Source organism: Rissa tridactyla, chromosome 9, assembly GCF_028500815.1.
Source record: "Rissa tridactyla isolate bRisTri1 chromosome 9, bRisTri1.patW.cur.20221130, whole genome shotgun sequence".
Classification (NCBI taxonomy): domain Eukaryota; kingdom Metazoa; phylum Chordata; class Aves; order Charadriiformes; family Laridae; genus Rissa; species Rissa tridactyla.
In genome coordinates this window covers 23,139,503-23,163,825 of record NC_071474.1, presented here as the reverse complement: position 1 = coordinate 23,163,825, position 24,323 = coordinate 23,139,503, and the positions used below count along the sequence as shown (strand labels likewise).

Here is a 24,323-nt window from a genome sequence, read left to right as displayed (position 1 = left end):
CTTGCATCTTTCCAGTGCAATGCTACTTCTGAAGCGCTGTACTACCGATGAGTGTTTTGCAACTGCCAAGACATGAAAGTGTGTTTGTTATTAACACATCTCTATATAATTAGGGAACTTAGCGGGGGGCTGGGTATTCACATGTTCTTTTTCCTCTGTTGCTGACAGTGCTAGATGAAAGTCTCTAGGTATCCCGTTAGGTGACAAGTGAAAATGAGTTCTGCAGCCAAAACTATGCAATTTGGCACAATTTAGTAGAGAGATGGCATTTTCTGCTCAAAAAGGGCCCAGAACTGGAACAGCAGGAGGTGTTACAGATCAAGATTGAGATGCGCTGGCCAAGCTGAGTGGGTGTCTTACGGCGCAGAGCAGCAGTGGGTGCTGAAGTCCAGGATTGAGATACGTTGGCAGAGCTCTGATGGGGAACATTGCCCAGTTTCTGAGAACAACACAGAGTCTGTGTTTTAATTAGAGTTCCTCTGCTCATCTGCATGGCTCAGCACAAACTTTCACCTTCTGAATTTTCCAGGCCTTTATTAGGTTCCATCCAAAAGGCTGATTTTCCACTTTTTCCTACTCCTCCCCCAGTGAAGACACGCCAGTAGTGACCTGTCACAGCCATGTATTCTGCTGTTGGCTCTCATTAAATGTCAGAAACCTTGCCCCAGGTTTCTGATGCCAAGCGTCAGAAAGATACGTGCTAATTTCATGTATACAGACTGATATATGGTACCTGCTGTAAAGAGTTTCCAATTCAGATTAAACAAGGCCTGCAATCAAAGACAGGAGGCTGTGGAATTTCCGAGAGAGGTCTGATAGCAGAGAAGGCGTGATGACACATAGATGAGTGAGCTGGACACACAAAACCTCAATAATTGACTTCATGAAGCCCGGGGAACAGAGAGAGAAGCAGTAATACGATGGCAGTGTGGGATAGGACAGGAGGTAACACGATTAAGGATCTGCAATGCAAATCCTGCCCCGGGTACTGCCTAATGTTTATTAGGTACAGCTAAAGATTCCATCTCAGGAATTACAGATACGCATGACTGATCCCAGTAACAATAAAAGAATTCATAGTTTGAGAAAAACTCCTCCCCCTTTCCCCATTGTGCACAGGCCTACAGTTTGAGCTGGCCAAACTAGGTCAAAGGGAGTGAGTTCATTTGAATATGTAAATTCAACTTAACAAGGAGTAAAGACAATTGCTTCAAGCTTGTGAGCTCAAGCTAAGAAAAACAGGTCTTCATAGCTCCTTTGGGAACTGGAAGCTTTGGCTTTCACCCCTCCCTGCTATTTCCTCCTCTTGCCCATCTTTGTCCCCTTTCCTCTCACTTCCTGCCTAGTAAGCGTCAGGCAACCCCCCATTTCTCAAAATCGAGCCTGTGGTCAGAAAAGCAAACTCAGTAAGGTCATTAAAAAGCTCACACATAAAGGTTTGTCAGCTCAGAGTGGCTGCTGAGAGCATGTGCTATGCATGCAACTCTCCATAGCTAATTTTCAAACAAGCAAGAAAATGCATCTTTTGTCTGCCTCCTGCAGACAAAGTCTTTTTTCCTCTTTTTCTTTTTTTTTTTGCTAAAGGGAACAAGTTCCGTTTCCAATAAGTGAAGACTGATTAAATCCGCTGTCCCTCTACCACCCCCAACCCCCCAGTCACAAGCAGCTCATACCATCAAACAGTGTCAAGATAAGCATTTCTTATACAAAGAACTTCAAATAACCAGGGAGAAGAAACGAAGGAAAATTGTTGATGTTAAGTTTTGATTTAACTCTTTCTGTTCTAAAATGCACTCTTACCCTTCTCTTCCTACACTTTTAATAAAAGTATCCCAGCAAAAACTCTTTAAATCAGTGTTATATCTTTGAACCACAAATAATCAGCTTGATATTTCTGTAATTAACCAAGTATTTAATTAATACCTTTTACTCAGCCTGAGTCAGCTCTTATAAATCCAACACCCCTGTGTCCCTCTCTATTACTTCTAACTAAAATTTGTGGGGTGCTGGGTGGCTCAAGGGGAGGAAATGAGCCAAATTTCAGTTCTCAGCGGACCGTTTCATCTCCATTTGGCTATTTGAGGCAAATCTAGATCTGCACTGGCTTAAAATGAATGTCAACCAAGAAATCTCTGTTTAGCTCTGTAACCAAACAGGTTCTCTGAGGGAATCGCTTTTCTTTTTTTAAACCTTTTATTTTCGTCGGTAGGAATGAAGATCATAAAACAAATATTTCAATTACCTTTGCAGTATCATTCAAGTCCACTGACAAAACTGTTCATGGAGATTGAACACCAGTACTTTACGGAGACAAAACAGCAGTGGTTCCTCCTGAGCAGCTTCACTTTTGTTGATGTGGAAATCGTACCTCTTCTGAGAGTTAAAAAAACCAACTTCAGTCTTCAGGGCAACAACGCAGAACACTGCATTAGCATCACATGAAAAAATAATCACCCCAAAATGGAATCATGGCTTAATTCCCCAAAGTACTGCTGTGTTAGATGGGTTATCTGCTTGCAGCCTCACCCTCTGATGACACAGTACTAATAATGGGGTCCCCGAGCTGTGACAACGCCATGGGTTGTGGCTGCCTTATGGGCACGTCTAATTATGATGTTCTGTGACAAGGCTATAAATACACGTGCTCCCACAGGTAAAGACCTGATTGCAGTGAGTAGCGAGGGGTTCTGGCAGGTATTTGCTCTGTTGTCACAAAGCCTAGCATTGCCTGCTTGAACTGCAGGGCTGTTTGTAACTGCGAGAGCCTCACAGGCCTATACCCCAGGGAGTTCAAGAGTACGAAAGCAAGCAAGATTTCATAATCACATATAGATCAAACGTTAGCGGAGAAAGTGCCAAAGGGAAAAAAGAGTAAATTTGTTCAAATGAAAAAGCCTACTGACAAAACCCAAAGACTGCCTGAGCAAAGGAAAAAGGGGATTACATATTAACAGACCCACTCTGGTGGGCTCAACATAGGTCTGAGATGAAGATAACCACTCTTTTACAGGGCACTTGAGCAGGTAGTTATTTGAGGAGAAAGAACTGTTTGAAGGATTTCTTGAAGAATAGGGAAGGTGGCTAAGCCTCTAGTTTGTTTTCAGGATTCTTTTCTTAAAGATCATTACATTATCATAATGCTTTAGGCTCATAAAACTAGTCAGTGCCCCTGCACACCATCTGCTGCCAGGTGAGGAGGCTTTTTCTCACTCTTTCCTTCCCTAGCAATTCCAGTCCCTGTCATCTGCCTGTCCTGCCCACCTTTGCACCCTTGGTCTTCACCTACTCCGAGGAGCAACTTCATGGGAACAGAAAGAAAAAAAATAAAAAAAATGGAAGTCCTTTTTGGTAACGACTAGTGAGGGAACCTGATGGGCAGCCAATAACCCCTGAGGGTCAGTCATGAATTCATGATAACAGCTGCTGTAGATGAGCTGTTGAGTGAATACCTATTCTTGCATCCTAAAAAGAAAAATCAACAAAAAGCCTTCCACTATCCCATCTCCTTTACTGTTTGTTTTGTCAGAGTCAAAGGAGATGACAATCACTCACAATACAGAACTGAATAAGAAAATTATCAGCTGCCTCAGCCAACGCACTGTGGCGCACAGTTGTCAAACTCTTGCAAATTTTGTCATAAGGCTTAGAGCTAACATTGCTATGATTTCTAAAGAAGCCCAGAAAAATTCCCTTTCATTAAAAAGGGAAACCTCCCTTTTGACTTGCTACGCCACCTCTGTAATGGGATGAAACAGACAACAAAGGATGCTCTCTCCCACTGCTCCCAGCACAGGCTGCCTCCGAGGAGCACAGACAGTGATCTGATGAAGTTATCTCACCATGGAGAAGGCATGAAGGAAGTTGAGACCAGAAGCTGTGCTACAGAAAAACACAGCATATACACTAGGGCCAGTGATTAGCTTCAGGTCAGTAACTGGTTTGCCAGCGAAGAGCTGTTAGAGGAGCGGGGGGACAGCACTGACAGGCTTGGGGCACAGAGGAGTGGAAATACAACCCACAGACCCACAAAGGTCCTGAGTAACAAAGGACAGACAACAGGGCCGCCATGAGGAAGAACCTAAGGGAGGGGAGAGTGAAGCTGTACCACGTACAGAGGAACAAAGGCGACGGATAGGCTTCAGCTTGGTGTTGGTCACACGGTGAGGGCCAAGGCCAGCCTGCAGCAGCGGCAGGGCAGCACTCGCTCCAGGGTCCCGGCCCCGGCACTGTCCCCCCACTGCCCCAGGGCCCAGCTCTCCTGTCCCCATGCGGGCTGGACTGCCCCCAGGCAGCCCTGAGGCCAGGCGGCGGCCCTGAGGGAACCGCTACCCCCCGCCATTTCCCCTCACGAAGCGCCGCCGCGCTCGTACCGCCTCCGCCACCCGCCTTATTCCCGTAGCTCAGTTACGCAGGCGGTATCGCTGTACCTCCCGGAGGTACGTAGGTTGCGCTGGGGGAGAGGCGTCCCCGCCGTTCGCGTAGGACCCGCCTCGATTCCCGAAGCGGCTTTACGACAGCTGGCGGCCGGCGGGGGCGGGGCGCTACGGAGGCGGCGTAAGGAGGCCCGCGCCGCCGGCGTCCCTCCTCAGGCGTGGCGGGGGAGGAGCGGCCGCGCCGCGATGTGGCAGAGGTCGGTGTGTGTGGGCCTGGTGGCCCTGGCGCTGGGCTACCTCTGCCTGCTGGGCCCCGAGCTGCCCCACTCGCCGCTGCGGCACCTCTCCGCCTCGCTGCTGGGTGGGCTGCGCCGTGCCCGCTCCCTGGAGGAACGGGTGGTGGCGGCCTGGCAGGCGGCCATCGTCCGCCCGGCCCGCCGCTGGGCGCGCGTCGCCGTCGGGTAGGTGCCGGCGGCGGGGGACGGGCTGTCCATATATATATATATATATTTATATATATATATGAGAATGTGTGTGTGTATGTGTATGCCTGGGCCTCACCTGCCGGGTGAGGCCGACCCTGAACTGCTGTGATGCCTCATGCTGGGGCTCCCGCCTGTTCGTTAAACCTGTCTGTTAATTTTCCAGGCATGTAGTTTTCCAGACAAGGGTAATTCCACCAGAGAGATGACAGCGAGTGTGGGCTCGCTGCGTTGCTTAGGCAGAAGTGGACCTTGGCTGAGGGGATTAATGGTCCGGAAAAGTCACATATTGGTGATTTGAGTGTGTGGCGTGTTTCAGACTTGGTTGGCAAGCCCATCTCGGGAGACCTTATCCCCTGCTTGCTTGCTTGCTTGTAAAACAAACTTATACATGGAGTCTGAGGGACGTGGAGCTGCTGGCCCATCTCCAGGCAGGTGGCAACTTGGGAGCATGGTCTGGCAATGAATAGGTACAAGAGATGAGTTTATGAAGTGGGGAAGTGTGTGAAGCCCTCATGACAGGGGAGAACGGGCTGAGTCAAGGCAGAGATGTAAAGGAGAGAGATGAGGGAGGGAAGGGAGAGGAGAAAGCAAGAGACGTTGAAGACACCTGTGCATGCACAGGGAAATCCAACACCCTTTCTCTTTTTAAAACGGAAAGGGGGCTAGGGGAGAGTTCAGGAATATCACATTGACCTGAAATGCTGGGTCTAAGTCTGCCCATTAATCTTGCTGTTATATATAGCGCTTGACTCACTTTCTTTTAAATGTAAGGACATGACAGGATAACTTGACTTTGACCAGAAGATTCTGCATTCAAGTGCTGGAAGAGGTTACTCCACCTCAGTGGCTGTGCAGCTGATAGACTTGTTAGTTGGAGCCTGTCTTACTCTTGCATTACGGTTGATGCACACTTTATCCCATTAATATATATAGAATAGGTTTTCTAGTGCCTCATTTAGCCTTGTCTTTTGCCACACCTTCACTGGAAGAGCCAGGTATCTTTGGTTTGTTCCTTGCTTTCTTCTTAGGTTTAAAGTGACTGAATATATATATATATATATATAAATAATATATACACACACCAAACTCAAAGTTCAACAGCAAACAGAGTTCATTAGTAGCATATCCATGCTGTTAAGGGAGTTTATTAAAAGCATGAAGTGTGTTAGCAGAGGGATGGCAGGGAGGTAGAAGAAAGACAGTTGGAAGATGATCAGAGGTGTCTCACTTGAAAGAACTGTGACTTGGTTTATGTCCCCTTGCATCTTTAATGATTCATTAAAATATAAAATTGCTGACCTTTTGCCGCAGTGAGTTTGGGGCTAAAATGCTGCTTGAGCTTATTGTTTCTTTGGTTTTCTTTCCTCTGCTGCGCAAGGGGATTTTTCTCTCCTTAGTGCATGCGGTGATGCACAATACAGAGGATTTGTGAGCTGGTTACCTCGTGTACTGAAAAGCCTCGGGGGACTTTAATGTCCTTTATTTTGTTTGATGCAGCCTTCATGTGTTGTGTCCCAAATTGTGTGTGAGAGGTCACTGACAAGGAGGAACAACACTAACTGGCTGCGCGTTTCATGCTGACATGTAAGCAGCGTGATACCTATGTGGATAGACATAGAGTAAGATGGAGATCCTGCAGAAGTTTTATAGTTTGGATCCCTGTCAGGGAAGCATGAGGCAGAGGAATGGAAATTGCACTTGACAGCAGTTCCAGAAGATGCTGTAGTAATTGCTGGGATCATCTCAGTAAATATTTGGTATATATCAGTGTCTCTCTGAAACCAAGGAGTAGAAGCAAGGGCAAGTGTTCATAAACTTTTTTCCTGGGGGCCTGGTTCCAGACCAGAAATTTTCCCTCTTCTCTAGTCTGAATTAGACTGTGTTTAAGTTGATGTAATTGATAAGAAATGAGGACTGGAAGATTTAGCTGCAGGTTAGACTTCACATAAAGCCTAGATCTGCTGAAATGGTTCTTATCACTTCCTAACTATTGCAGGATTTTTTTCCTGTTTCTACTATTTGAGAGAAGGTAGCATGCTATCTCTGGAAATCTGGGATGGTCCTTTTGAAATTGCAGTTTCCAAATATTTCAACTGACAAATTGCTCTCTTGATTTCTTATAAACAGAATCAGCCTATGTGCGGGGTGTTTGTGTGTGCAGTTTTGATTATTGTTTGCAGTAGTTGAAACTCGAGAGGCTAATCTAATACACTTAATTACTTTCAGTTTTGTTTTTAACGGTTCTGAATTGCATGTGCTTTTTAAACCAGAAATATGTATTTTTAAAGAAAAATCTTATTTTAAGGATTAAGAATTTAAAATGTTATTCTTGCGGTGCCTATTCCTTTTTGAGCAAGCCTAAGGCAGCACTGAAGTGCAAAATGCACTGCAACATGTGTATCGATCTTTGGACCACACAGCTTACTCTTTCTTGTTTCAATTCAGCAGAATGTTAGAAATCCCTCTCTCCTCTGCAGTGCTGGAGCACAATAAAAGCCTGTCAAAAGGAGAATGCTTTAGGAGAGAATTTCAGGAAATTCATATGCCTTTGTGGTTTTTTTTTTCATTTGGTTGGTTGTTTTGCCCCTTAGCATGAGGGCTGCGAACAGCAAACATCACTGGCTGGGAAGTGATCTCAACGTATTGTCTCACAAGCACCCTAAGGTACATGTGTTTTTCCCAGTAAGCATTTTCCTTCTCTCTTCCAGCGTCAATGCCTGTGTAGATGTGGTTCTGTCCGGTGTGAAGTTGTTAGAGGCACTTGGTCTTGAACCTGGGGACGGGAAAAATCATGCAGTCTTGAACTCCAGGCAGGACCTGAAAGAAGCATTCGCTCACTTCATGGAAAAAGGGGCAGCTGCCGAGCGCTTCTTCAGCAACGCCGAGTCTTTCCATCACATTGCACGGACAGCCTCCGAGTTCCCTGGTGCACAGGTAGGTCTTCCACCTGAAGATAAGCTTTGAGAAGCATGTTTCTTATTTTTTGCATCATGGGTAACTTTAGTTCTCTGTCTAATGAGACTGCAAATCATTTAGGAAGAAGAAGAAACCTATGCCACACCTTGAGTGTGTTAATGACTTTCCACAAAGCTCTGTAGCTGCTGCAAATAGGGTTTTGAATCGTCCATGCCTTGATTGTTTTCCCAAGACTGAAATGTCAGTGCAAGATGCCTCTGTAAGAATACTGTTATCTGGGAGCCAGATGGGGCTGATGCTGTAAAAGGCTCCAACATCTTGTAATGAGGCAGGAAGTGAGGAAACAGATCCAAGCATTAGGAGTTGTAAACACTCTGATCAGCTTCAGCTATTTAATGCAGGATTTAAATTCTCTCTAGAAGGAGTGGTGATGAAAAGAAATAATTTTTCTGAAGACTCCCTTTCCAAAAGCAAAGTTTTGTTGCTTTAATTTATACTGGGTCTTCTGAATCTAACTTGATACCTTGCTTAGCAGTTAGCTAATTCTTGCAAACTGCTTAATGCTGCCTTATATGCGGATCAGCAGCTGCTTTTGAAAATGAGGAAGAACTTTTAAATGTTTTCTATTCAAGACTCTGTGTTGACTTGTTTCTCACCATATTTCCTATGTTGGCTTTCTGGAATCATCTGATTATTAGCTCTGTCCTTCTATAGCCTGTTTTCTGTCACCTCTGAGTGCCTGGGATCCTCAGGACAATCTATATTCTTTGGTTTCAAAGCTCACATCGGAGTTGTCTTACTTTGAAAGTTTGACCTTTCTTACCTGAAGAAACTTTCACAGTTCCGCTCACTTCATGTGGGCACAGGTAGCAGGTTTAACCTTGATTTCGAAGTGGAGGAAGTATTGTTGCAGTTTTTAAACGACTGCTTGTCAGCCTTGCTAAAAACCCACGAGTTACCAACTGCCACAGAAAAGTTGCACAGAGATAGGGGCTTTTCATGCTATGAATTAATTGATTTGTACGGGGTTGTGAGTTACCTGATGGCAAATGCTTAGATTAAGAAAAAGTCAGAGAACATTTAACTTGTTGATCTCATAGAGAATTGTAAAATTGTTTTGCCTTCAGCCCCAATAAGCTTTATTTCCTCTGTAATGCTAGACCCTTTTCTCAAAAGCTAAAATCCCTACCCTATACTGAGGGCAAAGCATGTATAAAGGTATCAAAACAAGGGAATGCCCATACCTGCCTCCATTTGTTTTACAGCTTTACGTAGGAGGAAACGCTGCTCTCATTGGTCAGAAGCTTGCAACAAATCCAGACCTGAAGGTAGGCGTTCCAAAAGTTTCATGCTGTTTGCTTGTCTTCAATGAAGCTCAGGCTACTTCCCTGTCGATTTTTGGGATCCTGCAGTTATTTCTTAGGTTATGGTGGAACATACGGTTGGCCTTACAAATTGAAAAGCATAGCTGATTATTACTTTTTTAATTTAATTTTTAAAAGATCTATTATCTAGGTAATGGCTTCCAGTTTATTGCTCCCTTAGAGTTACTGGCTTCTATCTTAATCTTCTCTCTAATAAATATGGATGCCTATGTCATCCTGATCCTCTTAATTTTTGCTGTCATGTTATTTTAGGAAAAGTTGGTTCCTCTTTTCAGGTGGCTGTGTGATGGCCACATTGTCTGAAACAGATTGGTGTAAGATCATTCATCCTTTAGTAAGGTTGTAAGAGTTGGGTCTTAATCCTGTGGCAGCTTAAGTCAAGGTTTCTGTACAGCGCCTACCCAAACCCTGAAAGGTTTCCTGTACGAGGTTATCTTACACATCAGCTACTGCTGGGAAGAGATGAACAGATTTGGGACACATGCGTATATAGAATGGCTTTATACAAAATAAGATAGCTGCTTAAATGCACTGAAATATCAGCAAGGGACATGCCGGGGAAACCCTAATTGCTTTTTCTTGTTTTCTAGATCCTCCTTTGTGGCCCGGTAGGTCCTAAACTCCACGAACTACTTGATGACAATGTGGTTGTGCCACCCGAATCCATGCAGGAAAGAGATGAATTCCATCTTATCTTGGAGTATCAAGCAGGTAACTGGCCAAAGGCTGGATATTAGATGGGAACCCTGAATGTCACTAAGATAGTCCTGGTTTTAAAGTTGGGTTTTTTTGAATCGGTTAATTCCAAAAGGACTGTGTAAATTATCAGTACTGACAGCTGTCACTGGACTAATCTGGTAATTCCATGCGCTTCAGGGAGCTGTGGTAGGTGAACAGACATCTAAAAGTCTTTTGAAACTTCTTTCCTTTCTAATACGGTCACTGTAAATACTGACTCATGCTGCTGTCATGCCATCCCTTTGGTTCTGTAGGTTTGTATGCTGTACCCTATAGAAACCAAGTGGATCTGCTGGGTATAATTCTAAAGCCGTATGAACACGAAAATAGTCCAGTGACATTCTCTGAAAACAGAAAGGTACCATTTAACCACATGCAGATGAAATTCAGGGTAACTCTAATGCAATGGCTAAAACAAGTCTGGATGTATTTTCTTGGCTGTTCTCAGCCTGAATCATTCCACTTGTCCTGTCTCAAAATGTTCAGAAGGAGTTACATTGGTGTGACAGAAGAGGGAGTATCTGGCAAGGAGGGAAGCAAGAACCACCTAATTAAACTTTTTTAGCAGTTTATATGTGGAGCTAATGTGGAGCACCCAAAGTGTGCACTCTGGTGGACTTCTGGCTGAAAACAAGATTACTATAACTGACAAGCATATAAATAAGGCAGAGGGAGTGAATGAAGAGAATGAATGAGAAAAAGAGCAAGACTACTTTTATGGCTGGCAGTAGCTGTTAATTGGACACAGACATTGTGAAACCATGCCTTCAGATTCCAGGAGGATATCCCAAACAATCTCCAGATATGTGGTTGGATTTGCTTCTGAGTTAACTTACTTTTATTCGTTTCACCCTAGGCGAAGAGTGGGGACAAGTGAGAGCACCCACTGCCAACCGCTTCATCTTCTCCCATGACCTATCAAATGGCGCCTTAAATATGCTGGAAGTGTTTGTGTCCAGCTTGGATGAATTTCATCCAGATCTTGTGGTACTTTCAGGGCTTCACATGATGGAAGGCCAGAGCAAGGAAATGCGGCAGAGACGACTTATGGAGGTAAGATACTTGAACACCACCTTAACTTCTATTCCAACAGATGCTTCATGGCAAACTTTTGGTTTCCCAGGCTTGAACTTGTAATTAGGCTGTGTCTTCAGATCTCCCACAAATCTTTTCAGTATTGCACGCTAAGAGAAGAATGAGAACTGTAGGAATGGCAAAAGTCTAACCCTGTAACACTAATGTTTCTTGGATTCAGTGGGTTGTCTAGGGGAAAAAAGGTATGGTCTGGTTGTCTGGCTGGAGTACGGTGCCACAGTTGCTGGAGCTTATCTAGTGGCTAAATTATACTTCTGTCCCAGATGCTAAGATGATTTGGGTTATAATCAAGACTTCCATTCCTTAAGGAGCATCTCTGTTAAATGGTCCAAGAGGCAGCCTTCTCTTCTGAGTCCAAAAGAGCTGCACCACGTTTTCTTTTTATTTACAGATCATTGCCTGCCTTGCAGCTGAGTGCCTTTCCTGATGCAATACACTAGCGTGGGTTTTTTTTTCTTTTTTCTTTTTCTCTGTTCTACAGCTACTTCAGATTTGCGAGTTTTCTGAATTAATCCATTAAAAAAGTGCCGAGTTGGGTACAGATTAGGGTTAGTTTTCCTGCTCTGGGATTCTGAAAACTAGTTGGTTTTGTTTCTTCCCCTTAGTAGTACATTCTGGCACTTCTGAGATACCTCATTTGCAATAGTGTTTAAATCCATAAATTAGAATATTAAACAATGTGTATCTCTCAGTTAAAATCCCTTTGTTCCTCCCGTTTCTTAATGAATATACGTTTTAGGGTGTTTTTCTTTCTTTTCCTGTAGGCTGTGGCCTCGATCTCTGATATCCCTACGGACATTCCCATACACCTGGAGCTGGCCAGTATGACTGATCAAGATTTTATGAGCAACATTGTGCATCAGGTAACGAAAATGAAAGGACGTGCTCTTTTTATCAGTTTCCCTCTCTTCAGTATCACAACTCACGGCCTGGTAGATGAATATAGAAATGGAAACTTAAAATAAGGGCTATTGATTTGGAGATAAAATTGAGAACATGGGTTTAATGTCTGCTATTGCATTCTGAACGCTTCTCTCTTCTCTGCTGAGTTTACCAGAGTCTCCTGCGTGCAGCAAAGGAGAACTGTAATGACTCGTGGCTTAGCAGAGGACAGATTTGTTTTCTTTAGCTCAGAGAGAGTATTCAATTTAGATAGGTCTCTCTGGGGAGTTTCATTTAGGAGGTATCTTGCAATGCTCTCGGTTGATCATCAGACCGTTTTCAGCAAGGAGTAAGGATTTTTTGCAGATCTGAGTTTATTCAGCAACTGTATTCAGTAAAAACACCGTGCAGCACAGCTGGGCTCTGTTCTCTGATACAAGGATTTTTTGCAGTCACAGGGGTTAGGCAACCAAGGAGAATACTCACAACTCCACAGATACAAGTATTTTGGCTGGTTTAGATTTAGCAGGCTTGCAGATTTCTAGAAAAAACAGGATTTGAATTTGAGCTGAATTTATAATTTTAAAAAAACCTCTTTTATTTCTTTGCAGAATTTCTTTTCTGCAGATTCTGATGGTTCCTTGTTTAGCTTGACACAGCTCTGATCTCAGTGTTACAAATGTTTCATGTGGATTTGAGGTTTTGTTACTCCTTAACGTCAAAGTGTGTGTCTAGAAAATTATTTGCACAAAATGAGCATGCACTCTTGGTGTGAAATGTCGTCTTGGCTAAGTAATTCTTGCAAACTTGTTGAATTGGGGAAGCTTGTGCAGTGACTTCTGCCTGTGTCTCTCCAGCAAACTGGGTGCTCCCTTCTCCTGAGCACACTGGTGATAGAGCCAGTAACACGGTATTGTAAAAACAATACCCTGAATGAGGGAGGCCAAAGTCTGATTCTCTCTCTGAAGGACCAACTGTTGCCCCTGTGTTTCTGTTAGCAGGTCTTTCCCCTGGTGAACTCCATTGGGCTGAATGAACAGGAGCTGCTGTTCCTCACGCAGTCTGCGTCAGGTCCCCACGCCTCCCTCACTTCCTGGAGCGGAGTTCCCGATGTGGGCGTAGTCAGTGACATCCTCTTCTGGATCCTGAAGGAGCACGGGAAGACCGCGGAGCGGGCCTCTGACCTCACGCGCATCCACTTCCACACCCTGGCCTATCATATTCTTGTCACAGTGGATGGCTACTGGGGCAACCAGGTGGCTGCGGTGGCTGCCGGAGCTAGAGCAGCAGGGACTCAGGCCTGCGCGACTGAAACCATCGATAGCAGCAAAGTCTTTCTTAAAGCTCCTTTGGAGTTTGTGACCTCCCAGATCGAGGCACTTTCCAAAATATCTTTAAATCCAGATGAGCCAGTGGTGCATTGGCACAGAGAAGACATCTCATTCCATTTCACTCCTGTTTTGGTGTGTAAAGATCCTGTCCGGACCGTGGGACTTGGGGATGCTATTTCAGCCGAAGGACTGCTATACTCTGAAGTTCATCCTCAGTAGAAGACCTCCTCTGTCTCCAATACTGTACGGTGTCTGAGGAACCGTGGTGTTCTCGTTAGGATTTCAGCCAGGGATGGTATAGGAACAGAATCGGGGTGTGGGATGTTTTCTGGATATAACTGAAAAAGAGCCAAAGAATAATTCCAGGTATAAACTGTCAGACACATTCCAGTCACTTGGCAGTGACTTGAATGCTTCATGTTTAGGTGCAGACGTTTTAGTATTTAATGTGAAAATTGGTTTTTGCTTTGTCTTAAGCTTGCGGGGAGGGAAATGAACGTCAAAATCCCTGTTTGGCATAGGTTTGCTGTTTGTAACTCTGAATGGGTCTTGTCTGTTAGTGCTGGGAAGTACGGCAGCCAGGAGGATTTCCTCCACATGGATCCCAGGGAGAGCACACCAACACTCGGCCCTCTCTTGCCTCTGATAAATTAAAAATAAAAGGCTCTTGCATTATCTCCTCACAGCACATTGCTACGTGGGCAAGAGCAAACCTCCCGCTTGCTTGGTGTGACGATGAAATCTTTTACTGATGAAATTACCTCCCAGCCTCCGTGCCCCCAGCATTGGAGGGAGCCAGAGTCCCAAAATGTGATGCACGTTGTGCCTGCTCCTTAAATGCACAGAGAAAACCTGACTCGAGGCTGTGTAGATTATTTTGTGTATCTGTTGTCTCTGTGGCTAAGGATTCAACTGAGCCCTAGTAGCCCATGCTTAATTTTTGGGCAACTAGAAGTGAAGATAATCAGGGTTTCTATTTGGGGAGACAGCTTTATCTTCTTGCCAGGTAAACCACAAAACGTTACCTGTGTTTGCTGTATGCTAAACGCCAAGAGCTCCAGCCGGGGGGGCTCACAGCTGCTGTTCTTTGCTAACAGTGGGAGCTTCTAGTAGAAGCACTGTTATTTTACAGAAAAGCTGTTGAGTGCAGGAGACTTAATTTTTTTGTTTGAGAATGGTTGTGCAATTTTCTTGTTTCCCTGCTTTTCATTCAGAAGGGTTAATATATTAAGGAAGGTTCTTCCGGAGGCTCAAAAGCTGCAACAGCGTTTTCCAGGTAAGATTGAAGTGAGGAGGGCTTTTCTAGGGTTTGATTTTTGGGGTTGGGTTGTGGGGTTTTTTTTTGGCTAGGTCACTGATACTTTATTTGTTCTGGACAGCCTTTGAAATTAAAAAAGTGGAACTATGTGTTCTTGTTAAATACTTTGCTTTTATTTTTTCCTCTTCATAGTAGCAGACTATGGATTGCACAGCACCGGCATTTTTTTTGCCTTTTTCCAGCATGGCTCTTGTCTCTGTCCACTTCCAGGAACGTCAAATGTATTTGCATAGCCATCATTTTTTCAGTATAACTGTATTAAATGCAATCAGCATGTCCATGCAAGCCTGGGCTGTAGCAGAACTTGTAGGAGGGAGCTTTAGGTCAGTCTTTGCATCTGAATGGAGAGGAGGAGAGTCTGTATCCCTTAGGCCGGAGTGATCTGTTTCAGTAACGTTGTTGTATTGCTGTCAGGGATATTCTCCTGTTGGAAAATGCCATCGTGAATGCTCTGTAAGGATAAAAACTGACAGCTGTTGTAACTTGTACTGACTTAGCACACAATGCTGTCTGTCAATGTATATTTAACTTCTGATTTCCCTCTGAGCAAAGTCTTCTGTGTTGTACCAGAGGAGAAATAGAGTCAATGCTAGGTTTTCCTGCAGTTTATCCCATCCTGATCTTCTGTTGAGTCTCAGCGTTATCTTGGTGCGGGATCTCCTTCAGACTGGAAATATTTCTATCCAGACTTTTTTTATTATTATTATTGATAAATTGTGGCGTGGGACTTGGGAGTTCTGGTTTAGTCTTCCTTCAGAAAAAATAAATAAATAAATTCTCCTTTCATCTGTTTAAAAGGTCTGAGGCTGTTAGCGGGGTTATTTTGCAACCTTTGATCGTAGCCTTCTGGCACACTACCCCTAGGACCACCAAAGGCTACGCATCCTGCCAGCTGGAGAGCTAATCCTTTGCTTACGCTGGGTCCTACTTTCCTGACACCGGGCCAAGCTGTGGGGATTCTGGAGTTGGAAACAAAACAAAACTAAATACACACAAGCTGTCACCAGCACTGGTCCTGCTGCTGTATTTCACTTCTCCCTTCCAAAAGCATTTGCAGGGAGGTGAGGCTGATTGGACTGGCATTGCCTTATGGCCATTTAAAAATCACAGAACTGTGCTAACAGACCTTGTCCAAGGGTAAGTTATGCTTGGATTTAACGGGAGTGTTACAGGCCTAAACTACCTCTTTTTTTAAAAAAAACAAAACAAAACAAAAAAACACCTACTTTGAATAAATAACTGCTGTAAACAAGTATGAAAAGGAGGTTTCTTGCTTACAATTCATCTGGGCCTAAAAGCTGAACTCTAATTATTAACTCCTCCTTCCTGCTGCTCCTGTTCTTTCTCACCAGGTAATATTTCTTCTTTGGCCTGTTGTCACTGCGCTGCGAATGCCTGGCGCTGCGAGTCGCTTCTCAAATGACAGCAGCTCGTGATGGTGAGACTGCTGCTCTGTCTGTATATCTGCTTTAAGCAGGCATATAGAGCTCGCCTGGTCACCAAATTCACTTACCAAGGATAATTCTTAACAAGTGTGACCTGCTAATCAGGCGTGCCGTTGGTATCCCTGATTAAGTTTTGAAACCATCTATATGATAATAAAACCCAACTGAATGGCGGGACCCAGCAGCCTGCCTTCGCTTCATGTTTCACATGCTGTGAACATGATGCGCTTAACTTCCCTCTGCCTCCCAAACTTAATTACAGCGAGGGCTGCAGAGTCTCTTGAAATCCTTTTCCTGCACGTGTGGGCTGTCTCACACCTCTGCACAGCGGCAACAAAGCAAGGCGGCTTTGTCTGTAACAGACCTTGCTGAACAACAGAAATGGAAATCGCTAGTGGGGGGCTTTTGATCTGTGTAGGGGAAAAGACACTAGTGAAATGTGTAGTGATTGTGCGCTTTGTTGTTTGGTTGGGTTGGGTTTTTTGTAAAATAGAAAAGTCCTTGTCGGGTTTAAACAAATTTATCTAATGGATTCTAAAAATCCAGATCTCTTTTCGCCATGAAGAAACAAAAAAGTTGCAAAAGTACCAAAGCTTCGAACCCAAGTTTGAAATAATCCCTGTTTTCTCCTGATCCTCTCTGTCTCCACGAATTCTGTTTGTTCTCGCGTGTTACTCATACCTCGAAATCCAGAGCGACAGATGACTCAGACCTCAGCTAGCCTCATGCTCCCCAACAGAAGGGTTTCCACTGGAAATGTTTATTCACACATAGTTTGCTGGAGATGCAACAGATGAGCTCATCGTTGTGACAGTAAGCTAGCAGCTCTCTAGCAGATAAAACCCGTGCACACTGACATGTTCACTTCTGTGCACCAGTGCAGCCACCTTGGTTTGGGTGGTTTTTTTTTTTTCCTTACCCTTAATCAAAAATGAGCAATGCTTTATTCCTTTCCTCTGCGTGTGTCGCTTGCTTAAGGCCAAGCGGTGGGTTATGAAGATGAGTGACTCCCGGGAGGCTGGCACTTGGAAAGGACCCGTTCCTGCTCTGCTGTGCCCGTGGTGATGTGTGAGAGCTGCCTGGCCATGGCAGAGGCTATCCCAAATTCAACTCTTTCCAGTTTAAAGGCTCTTTATTATTTTTTCTCTCCAGGGGTGTTTCGCAGCATTGCTAAGGAATTACTTGATTTTCTTTACTTCTGTGTTTCTTGGTTATCTCCTGTTGTGGTACGTGAGATCCGCTTAAGTTTGCTCTTTTCTCATGAGTTCCTTTTTACAGAAATGGTGCTGAAATTTTCCTTCTTAGCCTTTACGCATTGCCTCTAGCAAAGACCTCAGCGGCTGCTTTGACCCTTGGTAGCTGTTGCTTTAGAGCCCGAATCCACATTTCGGCTACCAGCGCTTGGATGGCAGCAGAGCGCTAGATCCATTTCCAAAACCTAACAGAAAACGGCCAGCGCTGTGTATTTATTTATTTGCCATCAGTTATTTTCTGCCTATTTTAAGACGAGTTAGCCTAAGGTAGGGCTTGCTTTTTGTAGCCACCTCTGTAGTACGCCTCCCAGCGGCGATAACAGAAACAAAAAGTAGATTTTTAAACGGTGAAATGCTACTTGTAGTTGGCTTTTTGTCTTATTCTGTAATCACATACTGAATTATCAGGAATTCCGTGCCACAGGGCGACCCTTCCCAGTCATGTCCTGAGAAAAAAGCTAACCTGAATACTGGGTCAGTTTTTGTGAGAATGGTACAAGGTAACTTAACTCCTTCCAGTTACCCAAAAAGTTGTTTATGCCTGTGTGCCGGGGGGCTCTCTGTTGGAGCCCGCAGCTCGGGGGGAAGCTGATGCCGTTGTCGGCCAGCGAGCAGCCAAAGGGGCTCCGCGTCGATGTTTGGCACAGGCTGATGATGCACGTGCTTGGAGCCATCTGTTGTGGAGCAGCGCTGTCAAGCACTTCTGTCACACGGGGTGCGGCACTGCTATTTCTGGGGTAAGGAAACTCGGCAAGTTTTTGAGTACCTCTGGAAGAATGGTATAAAAATGGAGGAAAATACTGAATTTATATTTTTATAGCTTTAGTTGGATTGTTCTTATGTACTGCATTAAATCAGTATTTGAACGTGAATGTTTGTTTCAAGACGTATTAACTGTCCTCTGCTCTAGTGCATTTAATGTTTTGGTAAAAGCACACAGTTAAGTTTTGAACCTGTGATCACACCAATGTTTAAAAAGAATTACATCTATAGACTCCTTGGTTAAAAACAGCTAGAACAGACACCGCAACAAAGTGTCAGTGATAGGGGCAGAGGAAACCTATTTGCAACAAACTGTTCTGTGTAGTGTATCCCTTGGCTGGCTCTCGGCCCTCACTCCTGCCTGCTTTCTGCTCCACCAATACCGAACCTGATTAAACTCTTCAGTAAAACTTTATCTTGGAGCCAGAACAATTGTTCCGTCTGTTCAGAGCTGTCAGAGGAAGTTCTCTTCCGTAACAGATGGAGCAGTTTCATGTGTAATATCTCAGGTGGATCCTAAGCACCGACCAGGCAGAGTTCTCAGGGAGTTATCGATCCACACGGTAGTGGGAGGATGTTCTCTCAGCGAAGGAGACAGACGCAGGTTGGAAATAGCACGTGCAGCCGTTGCGCCTTCTGTGCCAGAGGCTCAAAAAGGCGCTGTTCCCAACAGCTCGCTGGCGCTTTGCAAACTGAGCCCAGCGTGGGCCTTTGCTGAAGAGCCCGTAGCAGTTGAAGAACACAAATGCCGGCAGCTGAGGGGGAGCGATCTCATCAAAATGCACATGGGGAAACAAAACAATACCCTGATGCCCTCCCCTGCGAACTTCTCAGGAAAGCTGCTCCTCAGTCCAGCCGGGGTAAAACGGGCTTCAAATCTCACCTGCGGCTTTCATTAAAAACCACTGATTTTAGTGCAGTTTGGTTTGAGAGGGTGGTGAAGCTTTCCTTCTAGCAGAACTGTGTTTTCTATTACACAGAAGAGTCTTGGCAGATGAACGACTTGTTAATACGTGCTTTTTTGTAGTGTGCTTATGTGTGGCGCTGACTATTTTAGTAAAATTCGGTTTTCTTCATTCAGCGCTGAGGCTCCTCTGTCCCTGGAGAAGAGGCTTTGCCAACTGAAACCCGCTTCCCACGGGGAAGTCTAAATTTTTAACACCTTGGGCAAGAACAGGATGTTAAGTAGGACCCAAGGTCCCCTCAGTAGTGTTTGGGCAAGACGGCATTTAGGAACAAGGCCAGGACATGCTGATACTGCCCCTATCACAAATCAGCATCCAGTTGTCTCAGGGACCTCAAAACCAGCGTCGTCTGAGCTGAATACACAGTGCGGGATGGACAGATCATCACTCTTGGCTGAAACAAGGTCTCGCTGCTCAGGTATTGCCGTTTTCTAGTTTCTTTCCTGTGAGGAAGTCAAGCTGCGTCATTTAACCTGGTTAATGATATAAATTTTTCTAAAAAGGGGAAAAAAAAAAGTCCTAAAGCAGATGGTTTCTACTTCCCTAGAAATGAAGCTCGTTATTCTTTTCCATCTTAAAATTTCAATTATGGGGGGGAAAAGAGAAGATCAGAATTATGGCTGATGCCAGGAACAGGTTTTGGAACATAAGGTGCGATTTCCAAAGTCCCTAAATGACTTTAGTATGGTCCTGCTGAAAAATCCCTTGCTTAATTTCAAGTGAAAGACCAGTCCGGCCTCGTTCGCATCGTTACATAGCACCAAAAAAGCGCTCCATAAAGATACTCTGAATTTTCTGTACGCAAATGCCATCATTACAGTACAGAGAGGGGACAAGACAAGGAATTGCAGTTCTATTTATTATCCAACTGTAATTACATGTTCAAAAATGCTTCTTAGACACGAAGCTCCCTTCTGCTCTGTTCAAATCCAGGAAGTAACAAGGTGCTACTGCTTCTCTTCACAGAAGGAGAACTGGTTCATCAGCAGCATAAGCTTTTCACCCGAATATGTATTTATTTTAAATATCTTTACAGAACCTCCCAGTGTAGTACACCCTATGTACCAACGTGTAACATGTCCCCTAGAAAAGCATCCAAGAGCCAGGGTTCACAGGTTGCACTGGTGGGACTGGGCGAGAGGAGAGAGATCTTTGGTTGTTCCTTGTCTCTGGTGGGCTGTAAGCTGAGGAGGGTGGTGGGACGAGGACTGTTCCCATCGACTGGACGGAGCCAAAGATAGTGCCACAGTCTAAGTTCACTTTTCTTTTTCACCCTGAGCGGAAGGCAGGGGAAAGCAGCTCGTAAAATCAGAGCAAAGGGTCACGAGCAGATGGGGCGAACCGTCCCGCAGCACCAACCCTGGTGCTCATCTACCTGCAGCCACCCTCCTCTGCTCACTGGGCCTTCTAGTGGCACCTCCATGGCTTGACCGCCTTTGTGATAAGACTAAAAGATTTACAGCACTCAATTGCTATCGGAAAAGACTGTCTTGAACTAAAGTTTTGGGGGTGAAGAGTTCCCCCACCCTGCCTTCCCTTGCTCTGTGCTTGCGACCTCTTCTTCACAGGCACTCTGTCACGCCGCACTAACCTGCAGTGTACGAAGTTAAATGTGAATAAAATGGCTGCACTGTACCTGATTTATACTGCTTCTTGTCTGCTTTGTTGAAATTTGCCAGCACTCCACAAACGATCCTCTGTTTTCTTCAGCTCCTCGCTCAAGGGAAACCCTACAGGAGTGCTGCCCTGAAGCTCTACCCACAGAAAACCCGGCAGCGGCGGACAGCGGGGAAAAAAGCCCCGTTTGAGATAAGCAGGCAGTTTTGGCAATCAGACCAGAGGAGAAAGCGAAGGGTTCCTACTCCTTTAGAGTTCTTCAGGGAGCAGGGTGGCACTTCAGGTCCTGGTTACGCTCTGAAGATGCATTAATGTCACTGTGGATAACAGCAGCGAACCACAGAGCACAACTGAAGGACGTTAACGTATCCCAAGCCTCCCTCGTGCTGCTCTTCTGTCCTTGCTCCAGAGAAATTTCCACGACTAACCTTGCTCTGCTGGACTTGTTAATTATGGAGCAAGACAATGCAACAGTGCAGAACTAAAAGCAGGAAATAAATTTTAAAAAGCTGGGGAGCCTAAAAGACAAATATACTGAGCCTGAAGCTTCAGCTTTGTGGGGGAAGTGCTACACATTCTGCTTGGAACATTCAGATGGCAAGTTCCCCGGCAGTCTTGGCTTTGTGTCCTTCTCGGTACACAGAGGGGAGGATGGGAAAAAGCTATATTTAACTCAGTTACCGGTTCTTTATGTAAAGTATGAGGGTCCCACCTTTCGTTCCCAACAGCAGTTGTTTTGAGGGCCTGTATCAAGCTCGGGATATATCCCAGAGGCAACAAACTGGCAGTAGCAGGGAAAAGGAAGGCTGAGATTGTGCTGTTCAAGGATGGAAGTGTTTTCAAAGCTTCTCTAGTATCACCTGGGCATTAAATCCCTTGCTCTGCTCACTGACGGGCTGCTTTGCCGCCTTGCAGCTAGCAGAACTGATTTCTCCCAAAATGCAGCTGTAAGGAGGGCACAACTAAATTATTCAGAGCGTGACTGCTGTCATCCTAAAACAATTTGAATTTAGCACTGAAGCTGACCATATCATCTTTTCTGAAAAGGCTTGTTCTTTTTTTCCCTGCAAACCACTCTTTCCCCCCCCCATGCTGGGCAATACAAATTCTCAAGGAGGAACTCCGATCTCGTGAGCACGGAGCGTCACTGAGGCTCGTTTACCCTGTTTCTCAGCAAACGATGAGGACGTTGACAGACTTTTGCTGCCGCAGCTCAGCCTGCGCCCAGAATGGGCAGCCTCTGAGCACCTGCCTTGCTGCGGGCCAGCTTCGCAGCCTTCTCAGCTACTATGTAGAAGCTTACACTTAAAAACAGGCTGGACTCAAGAAATACAAAGTGATCCTGGGTTCAGAAGGTAAACAAACAGCCCTAAAGAAGCCAACTCAGTGGCCAGAGCTGCAGGGCTGCTTTTGCCCCCCTGCCCTGTCCTCCACCAGGGCTGTGTGTTCACGGAGCCATTGCCTCCAGACCAACCAGCTCACCTTCGCTATGCAGCTCCCTGGGAGCAGCAGCTCCCAGCTGGCTCGGCTGTCCTCCTTCAGCCTTCAGAAAGCATTTTACAAAGCCTCGCCCTTGTGAAATGGGGAGTGACAAGCCCATGGCTGCAGGCTGTGCTAGTCCCGGGCCACAAGCTCTGCGCTTGCCCTGGGGAGGTGCCTACCTTCCCCCCTCTCCCAGGCTGTTACCACTGACCTTGGTGGCTTCCTCAGCCACTTCCACGTTCTGCCACTGGAAGGTTTGACCCTCTTTGGCATCCAGGATGCTCACTCACTACTACTCTTCTGAACACACTGGATGCCCCAGCATCCTTCTGGAGGACTCACACCCAACCACTGAAGACTACCAACCCTGGGGAGAGATGGACCTCCATCCTCAGCTCTCCTGTAGTAAGCTGTGACCACACTAACAGTAGCTACGCAAAACCTCTTCTGATCGCTGCAATGATTCCTTGGGACAAGGCAGAGACCACATGCTAAAATCATTAACAGAAAACAGCTGCATTGAGACTAACTGACAGTGGGGTGAAGCCACTGCGGGTCAGGGGAGAGGGCAGGTCCCTTTCCCCACAAGTCAGCAGGCAGCGCTGGAGATGATCTGCACCTGCCTGTCCCGACCAGAGTCCGTCCTAGTCTGCTGCCTGACGGCTCTTGCGCTTTTCTTTCCTCTGTTCCTCGGCCCCTGTTGGTGCTGAGGTCTCCTCAGGGCTCATTTCGGAGCCCGGTTCTGGCTCCAGAGGCAGCGAGGGCGGCTTTGCCAGTGGAGCTGATGCTCCAGCACCTGGGAAGAGAACACAGTTACAGTTACGGTTTGACCACATGTCTTTAGTCTGGTCCTTTTGCCCTCCCAGGCAGCATGGAGGTGCAGAACAATCCCGGCTATTAATTACTCCCAGATTTCTTCTGTCAGCTTATCAATAGCACTCAACTCCCGAGTTATGCAGCCAGAGGCCTTGCAGTATCCAAAGTTGTGCTGAAGGGAAGCTCAGGTAGGGGATGTCAGCAGCTGGGTCGCTGTGAGAAGTCAGTACAAACTCACCAATTCACTCATGCTGTGGAAGGGAAAATAGTTCCACTGAAGCTGGTTCATACTCAAACTGGAGCCAAACCCACAGTTTTGGCAAACTTGGGGAGAGTTTACAGGCAGTTAAAGAAGCGATTTACAGAGGAAAATCAAAACAGGATACTTCCATGCTGAAGTTGCTTCTACGCTTAGTTTGAGGCTGACAACTGGTGTTACAAACTAGCTCCCTTCTCTGACAGGGAGGATAAAGCCCTTCAGGTCTTCAGTCCTTCCAAACTCCTGTATGTTTTATTTTTCAGCCTTCCTGACTAAGTCTTCCGTGCATGGAAAGTTTATTCCACGCATGAGAAATGGAACAGGTCCTTAGGGTGCCAAAGAAAGAGGCCTGGGTTGCACCACCTCTTGCTTGGTTCAGCCCACAGGAAACAAGACTGAGTGACAGAAAATCACCACCCTGAGCAGCATCTCCAGCGCATTCCTCCTCGGAAGCCAAGGGGTGAGAGGAGGTCAGGCTGTGACAGGCGGCTCAGCAGAGGCTCCTCCCCAGCTCCAGCAAGACACAGCACATGCAAATACTGGCCAAAGCCTTCCAAGGCTGATGCCATGTCCTGAGCCACCCTCAGCCTGGTGGCCAGCGCTAAAAGGTGATTCAGCAACATCTGCGAGGGAGGGACCTGGCTGGACAGCTGCGAAGCAGCCCCGTCGCAGTTATTTTTGTAACAGAAATGATAAAGCACTTCAGAAAATTGTCCATCTTTTTCCTTCTCTCCAGCAGCCCATCTCCCTCTGCATGAGTACCTAAAGGGCCTACAGGAAAGCTGGGAAGGGACTCTGGATCAGAGAGGGGAGCCATAGGACAAGGGGGAATGGTTTTAAACTGGAAGAGGGGAGATTTAGCTGAGATCTGAGGAAGAAATTCTTGTCTGCGAGGGTGGTGAGCCCCTGGCCCAGGTTGCCCAGAGAAGCTGTGGCTGCCCCATCCCTGGAGGTGTTCAAGGCCAGGTTGGACGGGGCTTGGAGCAACGTGGTGTGGTGGGTGGCGTCCCTGCCCAGGGCAGGGGGGTTGGAACAAGATGATCTTTAAGGTTCTTTCTAACCCAAACCATTCTATGAGCAACTTCTGGGTCCTTCCCGGAGCAGGAGCTCAATCCCAGGCTAATGGAGTCTCACCAATCATGGCTCAGATAGAAATGGAACGTTGACTGACTTTCCACACCCCTGCAAAAGCTGGATAACA

General features: G+C 45.8%; 2 protein-coding genes across 13 annotated transcripts in view; one reads left to right on the top strand and one right to left on the bottom strand.

The window, feature by feature from the left end:
* The first annotated feature begins 4,552 nt into the window (after nucleotides 1-4,552).
* Nucleotides 4,553-15,320, top strand: ADPGK (ADP dependent glucokinase). 2 transcript variants are annotated; one of them, XM_054213726.1, is made up of 7 exons: nucleotides 4,553-4,834; nucleotides 7,567-7,792; nucleotides 9,040-9,102; nucleotides 9,750-9,870; nucleotides 10,754-10,950; nucleotides 11,757-11,855; nucleotides 12,876-15,320. In XM_054213726.1, exons 1-7 carry the CDS (start codon nucleotides 4,620-4,622, stop codon nucleotides 13,422-13,424), a joined length of 1,470 nt encoding a protein of 489 aa, XP_054069701.1. In that variant the 5' UTR covers nucleotides 4,553-4,619; the 3' UTR covers nucleotides 13,425-15,320. The 2 variants fall into 2 exon arrangements, with proteins under 2 accessions (XP_054069701.1, XP_054069700.1); XM_054213725.1 differs by having other exon boundaries at nucleotides 12,873-15,320.
* Nucleotides 14,541-24,323, bottom strand: part of BBS4 (Bardet-Biedl syndrome 4) — a 49,735-nt gene continuing 39,952 nt past the window's right edge. For all 11 annotated transcript variants that reach the window (XM_054213720.1, XM_054213712.1, XM_054213714.1 and 8 more), the window contains one exon: nucleotides 14,541-22,843. In XM_054213720.1, coding sequence (XP_054069695.1) covers nucleotides 22,692-22,843 — 152 coding nt within the window. In that variant the 3' untranslated portion in view covers nucleotides 14,541-22,691. The remainder of the gene's footprint in view (nucleotides 22,844-24,323) is intronic.